Consider the following 23,807-nt stretch of genomic DNA (forward strand, 5'->3'; position numbering starts at 1 on the left):
AAACAGTTCTGCATGAAGGAGTGGGGCAAAATTCTTCCATGGCGCTGTGAGAGACTGATCAATAACTACAGGAAGCGTTTGGTTGCAGTTATTGCTGCTAAAGGTGGCGTAACCAGTTATTTAGTCTAAGGGGGCGATTACTTTTTCACACGGGGGCATTGGGTGTTGCATAACTTTCTTTAATAAATAAATGAAATAAGTATCACAATTTTGTGTTATTTGTTCACTCAGGGTCCCTTTTATCTAATATTAAAGCTTGGTTGAAGATCTGAAAACATTCAGTGTCAAATATGCAAAAATGCAGAAAATCAGACAGGGGGCAAATGCTTTTTCATGACACAGTCAGGTTTCAAATTACCTGGGTCTCTCTTTACTACCCGGGTATCAATTTATTAATTTCAGAATTTAAAGAAAATGTAAAAAATATGACAATACATGGGTAAGCATGGGTCTCTGGCCAGTGTAATAAAACAATGTTAAATCAAGCTTTGCATTAAGCCTTTTCTTAACTGACAGGATATCCATGTTTAACAGAAAACAATAACACACTGCGAGCGGCAAGTACACCTCAATAATAACAACAATTCTTCACAGGAGCTAAATCAGGAAGAAAACAACATAACACCCTGGTGGGTTTATGTCAGTGATAACTCTGTGATCCATAAATAATAATATCACATTAAGTAAGTGTGCTTCCTCCTTTGAATGAAATATTTCCTTGGCAGAGTTTGCAAATTCCGTTTTCTGCTGCTTGGTAAAGAAATTCTATCCAATGCTTTGATTGGATGCCATTGTTATGTACTCACAAGACAGAATTTAGAAATCAGGAATGGCTCTTTATTGTTACAACCAAACAGACACACATGTCTCACTAACTCTTTTGTGATTACCGTGAAAACCCAGCTGGCTCAATTTATGGTACAGTAGCTATTGAGACAGTCCATAATGTAATAGCGGTGCTGTACTGCTGTATTAGTTTTAAAACTGAACATAACAGCCATGTTAACAACAACAACAACAACAGCAGCGGAATATGGCAAATATATGTCACAAAGAATCCTGCAGCATGATGCGATATTATTATTATTATTTAGAGGTTTCCAGCACTGAGAAAGGTTACACAAGTCTACAGATCTGAAAGGACGAAATGTATGTGTACTATATAGTATTTAAATATGTATCATGCACTTAAAACATTAACATGATTTCTTTCTTTTTTTTTTTTTTTAAATCATTACCCATAAAAGATCCGGGTGCGCGGGTATTTTTTACAGCGGGTACCCAGTTCCAGATTTTCTACCCGTGCCGACCTCTAATGTATACACACACACACGTATATATATATACACATATATATATATTATATATATATATATATATATATAATATATTATCTATATATATATTATATATATATATATATATAATATCCCAGATAGATATAAGTATCTAGGGTACTGGTAAAAGCTCAGGTGGAGCTTGAGCTATATAATAAAAGAAAGCGTAATTCAATATCACTTGAAATTGTAATACTAATATCTCTCTATGAACTACTAGAACGGATGTAATTCTCCAAGGCTGCTAACACGCTATACAAACAAGAAGTCATAATCAGTAGTGTCTATTAAATGGTTTGTATATTTCATTTTTAAGACAGTGTATTACTGCACAAGTCCAATTTATATGGTTGCGCTTGTAAGCATGCTTTAATTAGCCCATAGCCCACGCTCTTCTCAAAGACAAACAAGAAATAAACATGTTTTCATGTTGTACCAAGCCTTTGTTTCAGAGATCTCAGAACCTGCTCTATTTTCCTATCAATGTTCTTTGGCATGGCTCCATCCATATATATTTTTTATGACCTGCCAACTCTATTACTTTCAAGACAATTTTGCCTTTTGTCTCCTGAAACATGATCTGACCTTCAAAAACATTTGTTTTCGCTCTTAAATGATATAATGTTTTTGTGAGGAAAGAAAACATGTTCCTAGCTATCTAAAGGTCACCTTCACATGAATATTAATTAAACCAATCCTTATACTGCTAATGCAAATCTCTTACAGTTCATTTAAGTATTTCAGACCTGCTTTTGAGAGCTTTTTAAGAGTGGAAACTGTTTAGCTGTGACTGAGTTCATGGTTTAGACAACAATTTAAAAACTGAAATTCATTAATACTAATTACCAATCCTCGGTGCTACTGCTGTAAATTTAATTTTTAGTAATTTGGCTACAACTCTTGGTGCCTGCTGTAAACTTACTTGACTCTAACCTTTCATGAGCACTGATTTCACAAATGTTGTATTTAAAAATTGGTCCCCAGTGACTCCACTAGTAAAAGCCCTGTCACTCGGAATTCAGTTGCCAATCTTGGCTGGGGTTAGGGAAGAGAATTGAGGTCTCCAGGCAGCGATGTCCCAGGCTGGGCTCCCCTCCCAGGTTCAGTGTCTCGGCAGTATCTGTTGCTTAGGTTTGACATATAAAAAAAGATGACTGAATGGAATTGAATGGGTGCCACTGGTTAGTAAGTCAACTTCTGTGGTGAGGGAACATTCCAATTGGGCATTTCAAATTGGATAGAAATACATCAAATTATATATTTAAAAAGTTACAGCGCTGTCACATTTAACAAGCAGCAATATAAAAAATAAATATTTCTGCATTTGCCTTCTCCGGGTTTAGTGGGAAGCGTCATCAAAATAGCAAAATCATTAGGACAGCTCTCTCTGTCTCGCTATATAATTTGCTTTACCAAACCTCTAGCTCAAAGAGATGATAGATAGCATAGCAACACAGTAGGTCTAATTTGATGTTAGCGCAAGAACTAAGATTGCAGTCAGAAAGCTTACTAATGTTTTGGTTTAGATTGTGTGGTCTTTATTTTTTTTACTCTCACCGGATTTAAAATTGTGCTTATGCTAGTTTTACAAAGTGGATTAAAAATCAGGCTTTATGATAGTGAATACACACAAAACAGAAGAACATGCAATTACATTTTGTGTTGCAGCTAATAGGCATCTAAATTTGGCTTATCTTATGTGGCATAGCTTCCGGGTCAAAGCTGGTCAGTGGCAAGACTAGCAACCCAGACTGTAGTTCAGTGCTTTTGTACACTTGTATTCTTTACAAACAAAACGTTTAAACAAACACATCAAAACAAACAGCACCCAAGCTTCAGCTATCTCAGTGCATACACCTGCTTCCTCCAGTCTTCTCTCTCTCTTACTCTCCACACTGCTCAGGTTTGGCACCTCCTTCTCTCCACTGCCGCTGCCAACAAACATTTATTTGTACTCTTTAAACAGCACGTGGCCAGGGGTTAATAAACAAACAGTAAATCAATTACCACCTGGCCACATTCCACACTTTTCTAATTAAACTATGTGACTGCGCACATGTGGCCATCTTGGCTCCAAGCTGTTCATCCACTCTTGAGCCAAGATGGCTACCAGCTACAAAAACCCATATTTTACTTGTGCAGGATTAGTTTAATGTCTTTGTATAGTAATCACACCTGCTATGTCAACAACTAACCTGTATTACAAACTGTTAACTGTTACCTTTTTGTAATACATTAAAAACAAATGTGGATTTGGAACAACACAGGATTTCCTCAGCCAAGTACACAGAAAGGAGCTGGGTATCAGACTAACAAACTGGAAGGTTAGGAGCATTGGTGTCCCTCACTTCCAATCTCTGTTACTGAAACAGCGTATCTGGTTTCTAAAGAAGACAATCTGTCTGTGCTATTTTGGTCAGAGCTTCATTAAAGTCTGGGCTGTTTGTGTCTGTGCAGTAAGACTAGACTATGGTAAAGTGAATCAATAACAAATATTCCCTAATTCCCCCTAGATACCTACATAAAATTGCAGTTAAAAGCCTCTGATGGCCACCACTCTAAATCAGACTTGCTTTACTGCAAAGTTTAAGCTCTCAAATAAAGAGCCTCCAGTGCAGTCTGATGCAGTGCAGCAGTGCTTTGCCATGCTGGTGGAAAAACCAAGCTAGCGACTCCACGCACTCCACCCCCCCCCCCCCCCCCCCCCCCCCCCCCCCCCCCCCCCCCATTACTGTGCCCACTGAAGGTCTAAAAACATATGTAATAATAGGAACCCTTCCATGAAAAAAAAAGGGGGGGGGGGGGGGGGGGGGGGGGTTAAGTTTATAAAATCCTAAATGTCACTACTTCAAAATTAACATAGAGTATTTATAATGAAAGGCACAAGAAGAAAGCTCAATAAAATACATTTCAGAAAAGAGTATAACAAGTGCATTTTTTTATGCAGAGTAAAAAATGAATGGAATCCCTTATACAAGTTTCCCATGGTATTTTTGCACTTTTACCATGCTTTTTCCATGGTAATACCATGTATTAACTATAAATCCCTGGTTTGCCATGTTTATTAATATGCTTTACCATACCTCCCTGTTCTTTCCTATGCTTTACAATGTGCTTTATTATGCCTTGCTATGCGTTTACTATGGTTTACTTTTAGAAGGGATGGTTTACATTATGAAGTAGTAACATCTAGAACACACAACATTTTATGTTAGATTTAAATAAATAGCACAGCACCAGCCTTGCTGGGTCGAACTGCCTCTTCTCTTTCCAAATTGTTTGTTGTTGTTCTTACATGAACATTTGGTCAATCTCAATCTCAAGGCCAATGTCTTTTGTGTTTAAAACATATTTCGTAAAGATCCCACTGCATTGGGCAGTTCCCATGTGAAAAACATTCTAATTTAGCCAAAATCCTATGGAATACATACCTAATGTTGGTCAGTTCTATAGAAAATTACAGTATTTTTTTTTTCAAACAGGTTGACTCAGCCTAGAAGAAGATATAAATGCAGTACTCTGGTGAAGGCTGGATGGCTGCAGGTCCACAGGGTAATTACATCACCAACAGTCCAACTGTCTGCTGCTGTAGGGGATGCACACTGCTAGCTGTACAACCCATTGAGATTCAAACTAACACATGCTAAAATAGCCTACAGCTAAGCCTGTGTGGCACAGAGAGGTGCGGCCTGTCACTGCGGCCCTTGTGACCATTTCAAGGCCAGTTTAATTTACAGACAGCTTTGTATCCAGAATAATGGAATGGAAGACAAGGACAGGCTTTATGACCTGTGTGAAGACCAGGAGAAAGGCAAGCTTTATCATATTTATCACTTTTTCTATCTTTTTTGCTTGGATCTAAATAACACTAAGCTCAGGGTTGGTCCCACCTAGAACAGCATGGTTGGATTTCTTTCAGCTCATTAGAAGTCTTCCCTTTAACAGATTTTCAGTCAACTAGTATTAATTTAAATGGAACGAAATGATTGTTTAACTATTACAATCCATGATGATTTATCTAGCATAATCGATCGCTAAAACAGTCCTTTATTAGGACCCACCTCTTCCCCAGTGTCCATAACTACCTTGGAAAGTCTGTGTCCAGCAAGTCAGTGTCAAGCACTGTCCAGTTATCTCAACTGAGCCAAGTGATTGGATCACACAAAGCCTTAAATTCCTATTTGCAAGCCTGCTGAGAATTCACAATGAGCATTCACACTGAACTGCTCAAAGCTGATTAAATCAATAGTATAGTCCTCAGTTTGTACTGTTCAAACCTGCCTCCTACCTTCCCAACGTACACCACCAGCCTGGCATTGACTGGGTTTTCGTCAGAGCTCAGCCAAAATTCGGAGTTATCATCGGAGGAGACTGCAAACTGGAAATCGCCTGCCGCAAAAGAACACATGAAGAAGAAGCCTGCATTAATCTATGTCCTGCCAGAAGAGGTTGAGGTAACCTTGGTTGAAGTTGTTGGTCATGCGCATCTCATTGGGCTATAGCTAGACTAAGATGCAGAGATTGGGCAGACCAAGGTGGTGAAGGAAGTTTTCATCTACTCTAAGCCAGGTCACGCCAGACCAGAACTATTCTGCCATGATATTGATTTGTACTGTCATCCCTACATGGAGCCTTACAAGGATGATCAATTAAAGTTGCTAGTTTGCTTGCTGTCCTCACTCTCTTTCTTGATGTACAGGGCTTGACTTGGGGTATACAGTACATGCTATGGCTTATCTAACTACTGTAGATAAGGTGCAAGATAGGTAGAAATACCCATGCCTTTTTTGCCAGCCCTGATTTGAAAAATCTGAAAAAAAATGTAGGATACGTGGAGGATAATATGCAAAGGAAAATGTCTAAGACAGAGACACTCTGTGACATATCTGGCCACTGTTTGAGGAATCTAAGTAGAACTGAAAACAATGCAAAACAATAATGTTGCAAGAATTATGAATCACCCTGTACTGTATATATACACTGAATGTAATGGGGTTGGAATTTCATTACATTTTAGACATTGCACGGTTGTAGAGGTGTGAAATGGGGTCTTGCTAGAAATTAAATGAAGTGAATTGAAGAAAACTTTTTTTTCCCAGGAGATACTCACCATCTCTGTAAGGATGAATATATCCGAATATTCGTAGTCCATAGTTTTTCCATTTTGGGGCCACCGCAAGTTTCTTAACTACGGTCCTGGTCTGTAATAAAAAGAGAACACACATATCACCTGCTAAGGATATAAAGCAACACATGATAAAAATCAGTGACCCTGTTGGATGTGGTGTGATCTGCATTGACAGTTTGTGCAAGAAGTTCCCTTAACAAATGCATTTGATACAATTAAGGCAAATGGTCTCAAGAGTGAATCATTCATCACAAGGTACACATTATGCATGACTAAGTCATCTAGATCCCCTTTGACTGCTCTGAAATTGAATCACTAACATCAAGACCTGTTGTAGGTATGGCTCATTCTACATTGAACAAATTTCATAAGATAGTCCGACCAAGACTCCAGATCTCCTGACCAGCAGCCCCAGCTCCCTGCAGACTCACATGTGGATAGAGTGGGAAGTGAAGGTTCTTTCGCAGCTGATTGACGGATGACCCACACCAGTCTTCAAACACATGGAGATTAGCCTGCCCTTTATACTGCAAAGCAAACATAGCAGGTAGGCTGTTAGTATGGATTCTGGGTGGAGAGCTATATGGTGCAGTAAGACAAGGTTCTCTCCATTGCTCTGCTGAGTCTGCATAAAGTGTTTTATAAATAAAGGTTTAGCAACTACCCCATACTGGCTTCAGCTGAGTTCACATACACTGAAGTATTGGACTTTTTTACTTGCTTACTCATACTAATAAAGTGTCGAAATTGACAGAATCACTTAAAGCAGGGAATGACTTCTCAATTCCATGTCTGTCACCACAGGCAATAATAATAATAATAAATACCAGTACTTGTACTGGTAATTTTTGCTAATAGTTGGGTCTAACAGTTTCTTTTGTCGCCTTTTTTTCTTATTAAATTAATTTTGCTCATTATTTTTTTTTTATTTTGCTTAGTTGCACACAACTGAATAATACCATTATTGGCTTGCCTGAAAGATTTTTAACGCTGAATACTGGTCCTTTAAAGGACTTGAAAGGGTTACAGTACATACTATATTTGTGACACCAGGTAACATAAAACTCATGATATCTATATTTATGAAACTATGGAAAACAATGTGAGATATCCGACACCTTCAATTACAGCACTATGTTTGATGGCTGCAGAATGTGAGTTTTTCTCTCTAATCTCCAGTCTCTACACCCATCAACTGATATCTGCAAAGAATTCAAAATTCACACCACCCTGCTGCTGTGAAAACCCTATTTCTATTACCCTGCGTACTGTAAAGGCTGAATACATTAGCAGCTTATACATGCAATGAGTCTTCCTAACATTGTAAATTTATCATTCAAAATACATACAAATAAAATACATTGTGGTCACACCTGTAAAGACTGCTACACAACAGATGCGATGCGGCAAGTGAAACTGTGCAGCCATGCGACAAAATTAATAGAACCTATACTTTTGATAAGTATGTTTCACGCCACAGGAGACACGACAGGCGATGTGGGAATGGCACCAGGGCACACTGGAACGTGCAAAATAAATAGGATTGAATTCTATTTTTTGCAATTTGAAGCAGGTCAACTAAGGCATCAAGCAATCTGAGAACAGCTTCAATGCATGTGGTCCAGCAGGGTGAAGCAGTATCCAAAATCACAGAGGAAACAATAATACTTGCCGTTGAAAAAATAGCAAGAGCTTTATGACAAAGACCATTGCAAATATAAAGAATCAAAGACAATATATGGGACTCCATTTCGAAGGAACTGGATAAGCCGGGTGTGTATGACTTATTGCCATATGTGTTGAAATACCGTCAGAGAAGACGAATATGTACCAGCCTTGACCATAGTTTTGTCAATAGCAATTTTTAACAGTTGTATAGATCTGGCAATTTTCAAACCTGTCCCATCGCCTCTGGGTCGCTTCTGGTGTGTACGGTCATGTCGCTGAGAAAATATCTCGTCGGCAATTAAAAAATCGCATCACGTATGGTGTGCAGAGATCTGAGTAGGACTGAGTGTTACCTATAAGTTCCATTCAAGCTGTTATACAGTAAGGTTATAAACTAGTAATTAAACTAGAAATACCATATGATCTCATATTGTCACTATATATAAGCTCATACTGACAGTGATTGTGCTAACCTACCCTTCTGGACAATTCTCAGTGAGCAGGCTGAAGTTCAATTTAGCCCTCATGGCCCCAAGAATCCTAAGGTGACAGTGAACCAAGAAAATTAATAACTTTTTACTGTCAGAGGAGTCTTGCCACAGTCATTCAGCTTTATTTATTTCCAGTGGGACCCAACTATCTTTTACTTCTCTCTTATTTCACTTTTTTAATAATAGCTTTGTGAGGACCTGGGGAGAAGCCATTTGGACCCCTACAACAACAAGAAGGTGCCCTTTAACCCTTAGTACACACCACAAAATGTTTGCGTCAGTACAGGAAGAATTTAAAAACAACCAGGACACTTATCAGCCAGTCACGTCATTTGCTTAATCCCTTCAAAATCACCCAAATCACACAATATACCCCCTAAAGCAAAATGTCTTGTAAAATAAATGAGATATGCTAGATACCATTAAAACACCATGCCAGAATCACTACTACTAGTATATTTTACCGTGTAAAAATTGAAATCAGTCATCGCATTGTATTTTTCATATCAGTCAATATCTATGAAACATCTAGGCCCGAGATACACCAGCATTTTTTGTCAATTCTATCCAATAACAAAAAACTGACAACTGCCACATGCACAATGGAAAATGTACAATTATTTTAAGCAATATTGTTTTGTGGTGTTTTGGTGGTGGTTGGCAGGGATGGGGTTAATTTCTTAACCCTGCCAAAATATATGTGTGTGTGGCTGGAGCTAATTGACTAACTGATAATTAGGCTCCAGTCACATGGTATAAAAAAGTTGAAAAATCCTTTGTTTGGAGGAAGGAGTTTTTTTGGTGAGTGTTTGTTTTGTGTTTATTTTGAAAACTTGGTAGTGAAGGCTAATGTCCAGCCTACGGGTTTATGGAGTTTGTTTAAACCTTTTGTTTTGGCCCTTGAGCCTGTTATTTACTTCCTGTTTATTGTGTGTGTGACCTGTTTTTGTTTAACTTTTTATTTTTGCTCTGTGAGCAGCAGTGTTTTGTTTTGTATTTTTGTTTGTTTATTAAAAACGTACAGCCATGCTTAAAATGCAGCTTCCTTGTTTCCGAGTCTCTGTCCTTGCCGATACCACCTGGGGCCGCACCGCTACCCTGTCACAGTGGACCAGAGAGTGGCTGTGCCGCATAAACAGGCAAAATACTGTGTTTGGAGGGTCTTCCGTTTGTCTTCCCACTCTAGTGGTGATTTCACAAAAATATTAGATATAAGTCTTTCTATTGCAATATTTATATTCTGCACATCTAACATCCATTAATGATTTTCTATCATGAAAAAAAGATTAATTTTATAGTTTCCTATTCAGCCAAATTGAGAGTGAAATCAGGTCATTAGAAAATGCAATGTCATTGGCTGAACACACACAGGCACGCAGAAAAATTGAATTGCTAAAAACTGAGCAGTTGTCTATTCTAAATTTTTCAATTGAAAATGTGTTGACAACCAGAGTTGTCAATTAGTGACACAGTGTCAATTATTACTCTCAATTTGACTTGCCAAGATAAAATTGCTTAACAAATCGTTTGTCTCCGGTGTACAAATTTCAACAGGAATGAAAGGACTTCTCGGTCACAAAAAGAACATATCTGGAGAAAGTCCTAAGCAAAGAGCCAGCAGACTACCCACATGGATAAATGCTGTGAGTTATGAGAATGGATTGATGGAAGTGAACCTAATTAGTCTAGAACAAGGTGGGGTCAGGGATAATTGATCAAAGTTTTCAAAACCCTAAAGCAGCTGACAAAGTTAACCCTAATCACTATTTCAAGCACAGTACCGAGACTATGACCACGGAACAGATTCAGGTCAGAGGGTGGCCACTTTAACAGCTTGGGTTACCAAGCTGTTGCTGCTGTTATTCGGGTCCTTAAGTGTAGGCAAAGTTCTGGCATCAAACAGCAACTCGAAACTCGACGTGCACTGATAGGTCAAATGGCTTCCTCTTGGTCATAACTTTTCTTTTGTATTTTTTCTGTTGAATAGGATTTATGTATAAAGAAGTTTCTATGCCTTTGTTTTTTTATCTGGCATTTTACTTAGTTTCAGTTAAGGTGGCCACAGAGCCTCCTCTCTTGGCTTGTATGACTGGCTCCACTCCCTCCCAGGGAATTCTAAATTAGCTCCCACTGGAAATCAGGGCTGCTAAACCACACAGCCTGCTGCCACAGCTGGCAAGACTAGAGCAGCAAACTCTCCTATTACAGTCCATTAAATATGTCAACCTGCACAGCTGTGAGATGGAAAACATTCATCAGAGCTTTTACTAATGATGGCCAAAGAACAACAAAAGACAGCTTAACATTAAAGTGAGACACATCTATTAATAAGGGGTAATAAAAAGGTTTTAAATCATTTGCTGTAGATTGGAACATTGGTTGAGATAAACAGTTTTCCCTCCATGGTTGTCCACGTATTATTTAGGTAATCGATTAAAGACCTGCAAGTGTGACTTGTACACTACCTGGATCACAGTGTACCCAACTCAGAAAGAACCTGATTGTTCAGACAGCTCAGACTTTAAAGCAATTGTCAGTAACTATATCATTCCATTAGCTGTATTTGGTATGCACTTCCATTTAGTCTCAAATGCACAGTTTTGTGTGAAACACATGTCATAGAAAAAATGCATTTTCAGCTTCCTCGCTTTATTTCCAGGAAGTCTTTTACTGTTTCACTTCCTAGTTCATTTCGCCTCAGTATTGTCTTCAGGTTCAAGCAGATTACTGGTTTTAAAACACGTCAGTCATTAGGGGAGGCAGCTGGTTCGTTAACAACAGGAAAGAAGGCGTTGAAGGGGTGGAGACAATTCAGGTAAAGTGACCAAGGAAGTGCGACACAACATTTAACCTAATATAGATGTTTTGACCCAGAAGACTGCTAGTTCCAGGTGTCTGTTTTAAAATGAAAATACATCTTTGCTTTAACATGTGTATTTTTAAAACCTGCACATTTGAAACCTGTGCAGCTAATGGAAGTGCAAAATGACAAAGACTTATGACAGTATTTTGTTAGCTACAATTACTTCAAGTATTGCCACTGACTTACTTTTAGTAGGATTCCCCTGACACAGTAGCATACAAGACTGTACATGTGGATTTTGATTATGTTTTAACACTACTGGGTTGGAAACATCAATGTTCTTGGTTGCTAATCAACTCAATCACTGCTGGACCGAGCCAAAACACTTTGTATAAGACAGTTTTCACGCTCACGTTTCATTGATGTGAAGAGTGGTAAGGCATAACCCACTGAACTGTGCAAAAAGCTTGCCAATTCTATGACAAGTTATATACAACTGTAACAAAGATTAATTGCGTGTCAGTAGTTATGATCAAGACTACAAGTACGTCCCTTGGCACAGCTCTGAAATCGATGTGTATCCCGGCAACTCTATTTCAAGAGCTCTGAAAAAACTGTACGATTCTGGTCTCTTACAAAACTAATGGTGTTACAAAACTGGCATCAAGTAACCCCAGCAGGTCGTGGTTAAAAAAAAAAAAGGTACTAATAGCTTACATTTCTTTTCACACAAAATGGTGCAAATCGCAATAACAACCTTAGTAAGACAGAACTAGTGACATTTAAGCGATAGTGCCCGTCAATGATGGCTCTACCGTGTGACAGTTATTATTTGTTATTATTTTGCAGGTGCCTTTATCCATGGTGACTTGCATAGTTCACACACCTTAGTCTCTGTATCAGCTGCAGAGTAACTTACAACAATATCTAACACGTTCCAGAGGACAGAGGCCAGCACAAACCCGGACATCACTGCACCTGTATTACGATAACTTGTATTTTGCACCACGAGCACTACAGCACTCACCCAGGACTGATGACAGTGTTTCTATATTGTACGTGTAATATTGACTGTGTTTATTATTTGGGACTGCAACCCTTTATTTACAACAGTGCAATACACATTGCTGTGTATTGCCTGGGATTTATTATACGGTCACCAGACCAGGATTATAATTAAACCTCCTTGTACTTTGAATTCTTGTTGTTTTCCTTTCATTGATCACCGCATCACTCCTGCACCTGCACACTGCAAGCCACTTTGCCACAATGACAAAATAATAGCACAAACCTAAAGCTTTAAGATTTCCTAAATGTTTTCCTCATTTGCATGTACAACAGTACACTAGTCATGCTTGGAATTCTATTACTGGTGCGCTCTCTCGACGTACGGACAGGTGTGCCTTGAGAGCGTAAGAAGGCAGTTATTTTGACAGTCCTGGGTGTTGCCTGTAAAATGATATCAGTAGAGGTAAAAAAAAAATTTAAAAAAAGGAAAAAAGAAAAAAAAGAGAGCTGACATAAAAAAAACCTCCAAGAGCAACAAGAAGTCTTCATAAGATGAGAGAGGCTATACTGACAAGCAGGTTTCATGGGAGGGGGTCTGATTCCCTGCAGATGAAGTCACCTTCAAGTCAGAAAAAAAGATAAAGTTGAGTACACAGAAGCAAACTATGAAAGAATGCACAAAGCAGACACCATGGAATTGTACTGTTTTTAACGATAAAGTGTAACACAATTTCAGGACAGCAGCAGTGTCCCATAATCATGTTCCATTTTATATTAAAATATGACCCTGGGATGACTGTTTCCTGCATCCTACTGTAGAGGACCCTTCAGTGCACTGTAGTCCTATCACAACCTCTGGTGCCACTCTGAATTGAAAATGCTTGAAGCACCAAGAAGTTAGGAATGGCAGCTCATGGAAGCAAAACTAAACATATTGGACAGGTGTGGGTGTTCCATAGCGTAATTATTTTCAACATTTCAATGGCCTGCTCGAGTGCAATACAATCACAAACCAGACGAGCATCCAATCACTTATGTTAACGGGACTCATTCATTTCCAGTTTAAATGCATTAACCACTTGTACTTGATTCAAGGCGGAAAAGGTGAATGTTAATTATCTTTAAAGAAACAGAAAACACAATGATTAAAAAATAATCACTTTGTGAGTAAAGACCATTACACTTCGACTTCATGTTTTTTCCGTGATTATTTTTGTGTTACCAACACATATATTGAAGTTCATATTTCAACACACACATACACATATATACAGGTAGTGGATAAAAAATGGAAACACCTGGGTAAATGAGGGACACCAAGTATATTGAAAGCAAGGGCTTTCACACAGGTTTGGCTCATGCGTTAATTAAGCAAGTAACATCCCAGCACCCTTAGGGTCATGTATAAACATACTGGACAGGCCTGGTTGTCTATAATTATGGTTAGCATGGCTGCAAGATGAGACCTCAGTGACTTTGAAAGAGGGGTGACTGTTGGGGCACGTGTAGCAGGAGCTTCAGTGACCAAGACAGCTCAACTTGCTGATGTTTCACGGGCAACAGTGTCTAATGCGATGTCGACATGGAACTCCGAGAGAAAGACATCATCAGCAAAGGGCAACAATGGGTGGAAGCGCATACTCCAGGATCGTGATATCTGTGCATTAATTCGAAGTGCACGGCAAAACAGGCGAGCAACTGCAGATCAATTGATTGGTGCCTTCCAGGATGACAATACCCTCATCCACAGAGCACATGTGGTCAACCAGTGGTTTGACGAGCAGGACACTGATGTTATCCATATGTCATGGCCTTCTCAGTCACCAGATCTGAACCCAATCGAGCATTTATAGAATATTTTCGAATGACGCCTGAGACAGCGTTTCCCACCTAAAACAGCCATATATAAAAGCTATGGCCAAAAATTTTGCATCTCCTAGAATTTTAGGATTGAGGCCATTTTGAAAAAAATATATATTTAACATCATTGTGACAGGCTGGCGAGTGGATAGAGGCCCAGAGACAGACTGCAGTTCAAAAAAATAATGCTTTTATTATAAATAAACACAAAAAATAAAAAGGCACAAGGGCGAAAATAAAGATATTTAAACACAAATAACAAAAAATAAGGATCCAGGCTGGGCGATGCCTTCACTGGACCAAAAATTCACCAAACCAAAAACCCAGCAAACACAACCACCAACTTGCTTCCTCAGCATCCTCCTCCTAATGGGAAGCAGAGGCCTCCTTTTATGTCAGGTGGCTGGGCGCTGATTGATCGTTAATTAAGCTAATCAACTAATCAACCCCAGCCACCTGAACACAATAAACCCAGGCAGGTAGGGGAATTTAACCCCATCCCTGCCAATTTATAAAGGGCAGAGCTTTGCTCTGCCACAATCATGTACTCAAAGAAACTACAAAATTATATCGCAAGTGTGTCCCGGAAGCCGTAATACTAGTACAATATTTTATGTTCGATTTCAAAGTGCCATATTTTTCAATTTTTCAACTACAAAGCAGTATGTAATTCAGGTTTAATTCAACTTTATGAAGCAAAATTAGTTCATGCTATAGGGTGATGAAAAACTTTTGGCCATAGCTGTATATAAATAAACTTATGGGAGACACTTGCCTGACTTCAGTTCTGAGCAGGAGCTCACCCTTTTTTCTGGGCCTGGGTGGGGTCTCCACGGAAACTGGTTTGCGGGTCACTTGAGACCCCTTTTACAGACCTGATTATATTTGATCCAGAACAGACTACTCTGTATACACATCCTGATAAAGCTATCTGGTTTTACATAGACTATAACTATCATACAAAATAAAGAACACACCTGGCACTCAGAGCACACAGTTAGTTGGCTGTCTGTTACACACAGCTTCCTTCACATATAAAAGCAATATATAAAATCTGCATTTCCCTGTTAGTCAGTTTAATATCCCTCCAAAACAATTCATGCTGAGAGTAGACTTACAGATCTTTATTTCGAGAATCCATTCATATTACAAGTGAAGATTTTCTACTGTTAAAAAATACTTAATTTATTTCACACATTACCCCCTTAATAATTTGGAAGAAAAAAATATTAGCTCCAAAATAAAACCTTTTCTTAAATATTTATAAATAGCGTTCATGGGCGTTCCCTTTTCAGAAATTGTTTAAATTGGTCAGTTTTAGCAACAAGCACTTCAGCGTTGACATGTGTTGAAATAGCCAATCAGCTGATTCTGTTTTCATTTCTGACACGGGATAAAGATCCCGTTAGTTTAAATGTCTTCTCCACTGCAGACAGGTCAGGCAGATCAGTAGCGTTTGCCACTTAAACATCTTCTCAAAGAGGCTTCTGTAGGATGTCAGCTCTTCCTCTGCATTATAGAGCTACACCGCGATGAACAACACAGTTCATCCTACTATAGTACCTTAGCTATACTGTACTGGGTGCCTCCGACATGCATTGCACATTAAAGGTGGATGATAATCACACACAAAACTCTGTAAACTTCAACACTGATGAAGGCATCAGCCGAAAAAGTTACTACATAGTTACGCTTGCCTACTGTAGGAATACAACAATTTGTTTTTGTAAGGATGAAAATGTAGTAGTTTTTTCTGGCAAAAATGCTTGGCTGTAAAGGGGTTAATGTACAGTACAGTTTGCCATATTTTCTAAAAAGGTTTAAAGAAGACGTGTTTTGTTATTCCAATACACTGTTTTTGTATCTTCAGAAAGATGTGTATTGAGTATGCCTGTGTATCAAGCTCTCCCTGTATATATTCCAACCATCACCTCTCCTCCAAGTCCCACCAGGCAATGGTCACTCCTGGCAACATGAATTGCAGAATGACTGCTCCAGTGAAATCTGTCTCAAACAAGCACAAGTGAAGTGAGCTTGGTGTGAGAAAAATGGAATACCAACATCGAGAGGAATAAAGACAGAGCTACTTGTAGATGAACAGCTGCACCTGATACTGGACAGCTATCTTCTATCACATATGGTGTAATAGAAAATCCAGTCTTTCACTGTTTCACTTAGGGATTTCGAATGTTTGCTTTGTTTCAAAGCTAATTTTACACAGCACAGTACAGAATTGATTTTGTGCCTGTAATGTACTAATAAACTGTGAAAGCTTTTTTAATGGTTACGTTTCTCAATCGTGGTGTAAAAACAATATTTAAACATGGTTAACTGTTCAGTACAATAATTCTCAATAAACATAACAAAATGGTTGAGCTGAAGATCCACTGCTTATAGCAGGGAACAGCAACTCAAAGTGCCTTTTCAGAACTTAATGGTTCCAAGAGGTAAGCTGTGCCTTCTGATAATAATGGATTACCCAATGGACATCCCGCTCCATTAGCTGTGCTCCCAAATCAGAGGAGGGGTGTCTCAGTAATGTATGGCGTGTACAGTATTCCCAAACAGCTTGTAGTGGTGTTCAATGGACATTTAACAAAGTCATAAATCACACAGCGAAACAAAGGTCAACTTGGATGCCAAACAATTTTCCATCGACGTGTACAGAAAACATGTTGTATAAGTCGCATGCCCCTTCACTTTTGGACAAAAGAACTTGCACAGCGAAAAAAAGGTGCTTGTATAGCACACAATGTTTAGCTGCGGTTATACTTGGCGTCCTACATAAAAGCGATTGATGTGAAATTTGACCATTGCCGTGTAATATGTAGTTCCCAGTGAAAAGTGTTATTTTTATATTATATATATATATATATATATATATATATATATATATATATATATATATACACACACACATAAACACACACACACACTCACTATCAGTTACACTGCATTTATCAAACTGGCACCTGCATCAAAGGTTTTCATGTCTGTTGTTATTTTTACATGTATTTATGTTTTATTTTGTTTGACAACTCACTGATGGTGAAAATAAAATGTTTTTAAAAGGTGGACATAACATAATAATTTCATAATAACTAGAGAAAAATATCAATTTTGAATGTGACAATGCAATTTATTTATTTGTGTTCTTACTTTAATTGTGAAATATCTTGCAATACCTATTTTTAGACTGTGAAATAAGCAATTTCTTATAGTGAAAAACCTACTGCTCTATCCATAACTGAACAGCATTTAAGCCACATCTTCCTTCATATTCAGGAACATCTGACTGATTCTGTAGATCTTATAAATGTTTTATGCAACTTTTGTGTTGCCAATGACATACAGCGTAAGTTTTTTGGAAAGATCTGAAAACATACAATCTAGTGTTAATGTTAAATTGTACCTAAAGGCTTCATTTTGGTTTAATCTCACTAATCTACTTAATGTTGTTTAGAACTACAGTGCCAAATAATCTGCTAAAGTTTGTGGTTTTGTGTGTGTTTTTGGTTTTTGGTTTTTTTTAATACGTGCAATATTATGCTATGGCTTAATTTTGTAATCTGTAATCAGTTTTACTTCGTTCCAAATAAAAGTGCATTCACAAAATAATATTTTCATTTATTCCTGAAAAACGTTGCTACCCCTCACCCCCGGACCTTGGCCCCCCACTTTTAGAATGGCTTGAGTGCTGTTGAACTGCCAGTGTGTTTTTGTTACCCGTTATACCTTTTACATAGATGCCAAAATAAAATAGGAAGAAACACAATACTGCTGTTCCATTACATTGTGACTTTGTTTTCACACATTTTCCTCCAAAACCTTAGACTTTTATTTTGTTTACTTTACCATGCTGTGAATTTTGATTGACAATACTTTGTTTTTAAAATTACTAAAAGGAAAATGATTGTGAATTTTGTGCCTGTTCAGAAAAAAAAACAAGATGCATTTGTTGTCTTTTGCAAATTATCTACAGAAAGCTGCATCCACTTTCTAACATCTGCTAATGTGACTTATCAACAGCTCCAGCACACACCAATACACAGATGCAACAATTAATTGATTTATCAATTACTGATCTTTTATTTTGCAATTTACTCAATAGCACATGCTTTTCTTGCATAGACTAAGCTCCTCCATTTATAACTCTGTCAAATCTATTTCTTATGCATAATAATAATCACATGTTGTTTTGCTGTATTTGAAGGCTTGTGTAAATAATCTACACATTTGCTTTTGCTTCTTGCTTCAGTGTTCTCAGTGCATTGATTACTGTTGATCATTACCTGTCTGATATTTGATTAGGAAACTGGTTGCTGATTGCACCTCTAACAGAGTTTCCTTTAATGTCACACAGTAGCGCTGGCTTCCCCTCTCGGCTCTATTGAACACTCCCTGCTATTCAGTCCTAGCCCTCTCAAGACTGACAGTAATTATGTGATGTTTTTGTAACATCCACAGGCTGTTCATTTCATTTTGTGACCTGCACTTTAAGAAACTAGTATTTTAGCATGCTGCACCACCCAGCTTTCTTTATTATACAGTATTTGGGTTTCACTACCAGTGGCATCTGTAATTTTTTCTGCTGATGTGCTGACAGTGTGACTGAGCAATTTATCCTCCCGATAGCATCTTGGCTGAGATAATTCAAACGCTTCCCTGGAAACGTCTCAATAAATAACAGCCCTGTTTTCCTATGCTGCATTTATTTTGTGAAGTGCAGGTGCTCTCCATAGACACAGAGTCTAAGTTTATAAGCAATAATGGACACGACACTCAATTATTTTCTCAAAATATATATATATATATATATATATATATATATATATATATATATATATATATATAATATAAAAATAGAAGTTCTTCATTCCACTTATATCAAATTATTAATCAACCTTGTAGGATAAACACTCAGTCAGGTAATCACTCTATTATAGACTGGGTTATGGTCTCAAACTCAGGCAGTGGAGTATGAGATGAGTTTCGTGACCACTGTCCAGTCTATTTTATTTGGAAGGCTAAAACAAATAAAGGACCAGCTAAAATGATCTCGTACAGGTCTTTTCGTAAGTTTGAGCTGAATGCATTTGTTAATGATGTAGCAAACATAAACTGGGAAAGGCTTAATAAAATTCCGGACTTAATCTGCCCAGTCTTTTTTTTTTTTTCCCCAGAATTCATAATGGTATGCAATAAACATGTCCTGTTTAAGAAAATGCAAGTTAAATCACATCACTTAACTTGGGAAACCCCAGACCTAATAGAGCTGTTTCGTAAGCGATATCAGGCATGGCAGAGATCTAGGGTAACTGGAGATCATTCTGATAAAATATTATATAGACAACTGAGAAATAAAAGTACAGCTTTAAGATGAAAAGCAAAACTGAAGATTTCTTAAATTAAATAGATACAAATTTTAAAAATTCACGTACCTTCTGGCAGGGTACTAATAAATTATTTAATAGAGAGAAAAGGGTTTTTACCTTGTACTTAAAGCTGCAAGGAAAAATGGTTCGTGACTCAGTGCAAATTGTTTATGCTTTTAACCACTACTTTACAAATCTAAGTGAATACCCAAGTAAATTAAAAACTCTTGATTATGAAACCTTTATTGGCCGTAATTCAGAATTTTGCTTTAAATTTAAAATAGTAAATAAGGGTAAAGTATATAAACTCTAAATTGATGTTTCCAAAAAAGCAGGTGCAGATGGGATAGAAACCAGACTCCTTAAAGCTGCTGCATACCCCTTTAAATGACCACTCACTCTATTAATTAATATGTCTCGTGTCTGGTGAAATGCCTCACCAGTTAAAACAATCTACTGCACCTCCCATCTTTAAAAGTGGGGATGTCACGACCCTTGGTAATTACAGGCCTATATTTGTCTTACCAGTATTATCAAAGACTATTGAAGAAAATGTGCAAACCCAACTAACAACAAATAATTGATTTACTGATTATCAATCTGGTTTTCGAAAAGCTCACTCGACCACAACTGCATTAATAAAACAAACAAATGATATATACATCAAGCTACAGGGGAAAAGAAACTCACTGGTGCCATTTTTATTGATTTCTCTGAAAGGACGCTGTTGTTAACAAGCTACCTGAAGCTCATATGGCCTTTCTAAACAGACATTTTTTTATTATCAGTAAAAATAAAAAAGACAATACCTGATAAATTTTGTTCATGTAATAGTATCTGCTTATATCCACTTGTTTCTTGATATTTATAAATGTTGTAAAAACAAATATATTAAGACACACGAGACAGAATAAATGTTTTAATAAAACTAAGTCAAATACATTGGATTTACAGTGTTTTCCTGTTTTTCTCTTAGCTGTAATTTAGTGTAAACTTGTGTCATGTTGTTTCTCTGTGCTGCTGAATATGTCTCCACCCTTTAAAAATGAAATTCATGTCTCAGAAACAAATAAGCAGGCTGCGGTAAATTCAATTCCTCCCCTATCCAATGATATGCGTTAACCAGTTGTACTGGAAATTATGGTGGCCCAGCAAGTCAAAGAAACGTAAGGTGTTTATCATGTTTACCCGATCACAGGCCCAGAATGACATTTCAGTATGATTGTGTTACAAGATCAGCTCAACAAGAAGCTGTTTGTAGTGTGGCTGAACTGCGTAACCAAATTTTAGGAGTTTGGTTTGCCGCCACCTGCGGTTCTCTCAACCCTGGTCCTGGGGACCCCCTGTGGCTGCTGGTTTTCATTCCAACTGAGCTCACAGTTACTTAACTAGACCCTTAATTGAACTGATAATTTGCTTAAAATTAGACCTTTTTAATTGTTTTCAGCTCTTAAACAGTTGCAGAGTTCAAGTGACTTATAAAGTGTTATACCTAATAAAGCAAATTATCAGTTCAATTAAGGACCATAACTGGATTAATGCAACTGGAAATCACTGGTGTTTATAAAGAAAACGTTTTATTTCACCTTTTGCCAGGTAGGTCGTAACTTCCTTAATGCATTAATATCCAACAGCATATTAACACGAAATCTTGTAAGACCATAAGAAAAGTTAGGAAGCGAGAAAAGGCATTCGGCCCATCAAGGCTTGTTCCTTGTTAGCAAACCATTCTCCCCTTTTAGGGGGGTCTAATTTAAAAAGCAGAGACTTTAGTAAGGTATTGTGACTTACCAAAAAGCATTAGGGGATAAAATAATAAAATTCAAGTTAATTCTGTTATATTAATGCATTGCATTAATGAATGCTGTTTTGTACCACATTAAATCTCCAGTGCTAGAACAAAATCTATGTTCTGCTTTTATTTCAAGCTACAGAGCTACTGTATATCTTGTTTACAGGATAATGTGGGCTTGTGCTAGCACTGATGATATTGAAATATAGCCATCTTAATTCATTTCGAGGTAACCCCTAAATCTATTTGTCATACATCATACATTTTAATGTTTGTGTAACTCTGCATACACAGGTAATTCAGCATTGCAGTTCATGTTGTATGATGATTTACTATAAAACACATCTGTTCTATTTATTTATTTGACAATATGCTAATTTTAAAGCTGACAGTTTAAAATCAGTTCTAATCAGGATGCCGTTTAATTCAACAGCCCTCAAGCTGATGCAAGGATGTCAGCAGCACCCCGCCCATCACAGACACATTCATCTCCTCTCCACTGCTGTGCACATTAAGCCATTTAATGTGTCAGGGTGTTGAGCACAAAATATATTCACAGGTTATCAATTTGCATAGCAATCTCAACCTTCTACTAAAGGCTAATAGAAAGAAAACATGACTTCAATGACAGTGTCACCTGTTTGCACCAACCACCTTAATGATATAATAGACCCAACGGAATGTATTAATACTTCCAGGTTCTAGCTTGGCATTCACCACCTCTGTCATACTAGCCCCATTATAAAACTAAAACACATGTTCAATAAAGCATGGAGCCAAGTAGATCTTTCACTTCCTTGATTTATATTGACAACAGAGTTACACTTAAATAAATGTGTTAGCCCTTAATAATCCTCTTTATGATCTATTCCCATTCATCTCCACTGTGGACAGCACACACTTGTTCAATATGTTATACCTATTTATTTTTCTAGGACCTGTTACAGAAATATAATTAGTTCTAGTTGTAAATCTCCCTCCCAACCCATGAGGGCACCAAGTAGCGAAAGGTGAAGTCTTTGGACGGACTGGCCTGACAGTTCATTTCCAGTGTCGGGAAGTTGGTCAGCCTAGAAGGCGGCGAGACTCCGCTGCAGAAACTTATTGACCTGGAAGGTAAACTATGTAGCAGCTGCAAGCAATAGAGACAGCTGCAATCATTTACCAAGGAGTCATTACGATGGAGAATCGTAAACCTTTTGCTTCGCTTTGGTTTGTGTTTTAAACCTGCAAAGACCGGTGTGTTCATAGACGGCTAACACGCTCTGGAGCTGTTGCTAAGGGCCAGCAGTAAAGCCAGGAACAGCACTCCACTTTTGTCATTCTACAAACTGTATCACCTACCACAAGTACTACAGCGCGCACCCAGGACTGGTGACCGTGTTTGTATATTGTTGGAGAGATACCAGTGTTTATTTTTAGGGCTGCAAATCCCTGTTACTCTCCTCTGTGTTTTACGCATCGCTGTGTATAACTAGAGCTTATTATTTGGTCGCCAGACCAGGATTACAAACAATAAAAATACACTTTTCCATACCGGATTACAAATCTGTTTTATTCCTGCACTGCATTACCTCTGCACCTGTTAATAATCAGCAGCCACTTTGCCACAGACCCCTTAAAACTCATAAGTTGACCTATTCACTGAATTTATTTAGGCACATTTTTGTCGAATGAACTTGCTGTGCCTTCCTTACCTCTGGTGTCCATGGCAACATGTTCTGTTTCAGGCTGAGGAATTTGTTTGTTTCTATAGAATCTCTACTGTCATCTCTATTTCGCCCTCCAAACTGGTCTGGTCCGTCCACCTATGGGAGAATAGAAACACTAGTTAAAGATAGCAGCTTGCTTCAATGCTGGCACATATTCCACACAGGTAGGCACAGACTTTACCAGAAACTTCAAAACCAAGAGGGCTTTAAAATCGTACTTGTTTGAAACACCTTTTTGGCCAGTGATAACAAGTCATAGTTGAGAAACATGTCTACCAGAGACTTATGAATAACTTGAAACATGTACTTCTTGTTTAATAAGCATGGCTTGAAATTCGTACAGGCTCCTCACACTTCCCTTGTTTAGGTATATGGGAAGGTGCTGGGCTAGTGTGAGTTTCATAGCAAAACTAAAAACGGGGGCTGAGACGAATAGAACTGTTTCTGCACTGTACTCCAGGCTTCAATATGTAAACATGACGCTACCGACCCAATGCTGAAACTAAACCAGCAATTCGGCAAGACATCTGATTTAAGAAAAGAAAAAAACAACATTGAAGGGAGATCTGAAGGCAGGAGCAACTGCTAAATGGGCTCCTTAAAGGTCATCCTCTGTGCATCCTTTAGAAGGAG

At 37.9% G+C, this 23,807-nt stretch overlaps 1 protein-coding gene across 1 annotated transcript in view; it reads right to left on the minus strand.

The window, feature by feature from the left end:
• LOC121330341 (N-acetyl-beta-glucosaminyl-glycoprotein 4-beta-N-acetylgalactosaminyltransferase 1-like) overlaps positions 1-23,807 on the minus strand; it is a 150,596-nt gene that overhangs the window by 39,347 nt on the left and 87,442 nt on the right. The window contains exons 3-6 of the mRNA XM_041276797.1: positions 23,160-23,270; positions 6,897-6,992; positions 6,448-6,538; positions 5,626-5,726 (exon numbers count right to left, since the gene is read on the minus strand). Of these exons, the coding sequence (XP_041132731.1) occupies positions 5,626-5,726; positions 6,448-6,538; positions 6,897-6,992; positions 23,160-23,270 (399 nt within the window). The remainder of the gene's footprint in view (positions 1-5,625; positions 5,727-6,447; positions 6,539-6,896; positions 6,993-23,159; positions 23,271-23,807) is intronic.

This window comes from Polyodon spathula, chromosome 17 (assembly GCF_017654505.1).
Source record: "Polyodon spathula isolate WHYD16114869_AA chromosome 17, ASM1765450v1, whole genome shotgun sequence".
Classification (NCBI taxonomy): Eukaryota; Metazoa; Chordata; class Actinopteri; order Acipenseriformes; family Polyodontidae; genus Polyodon; species Polyodon spathula.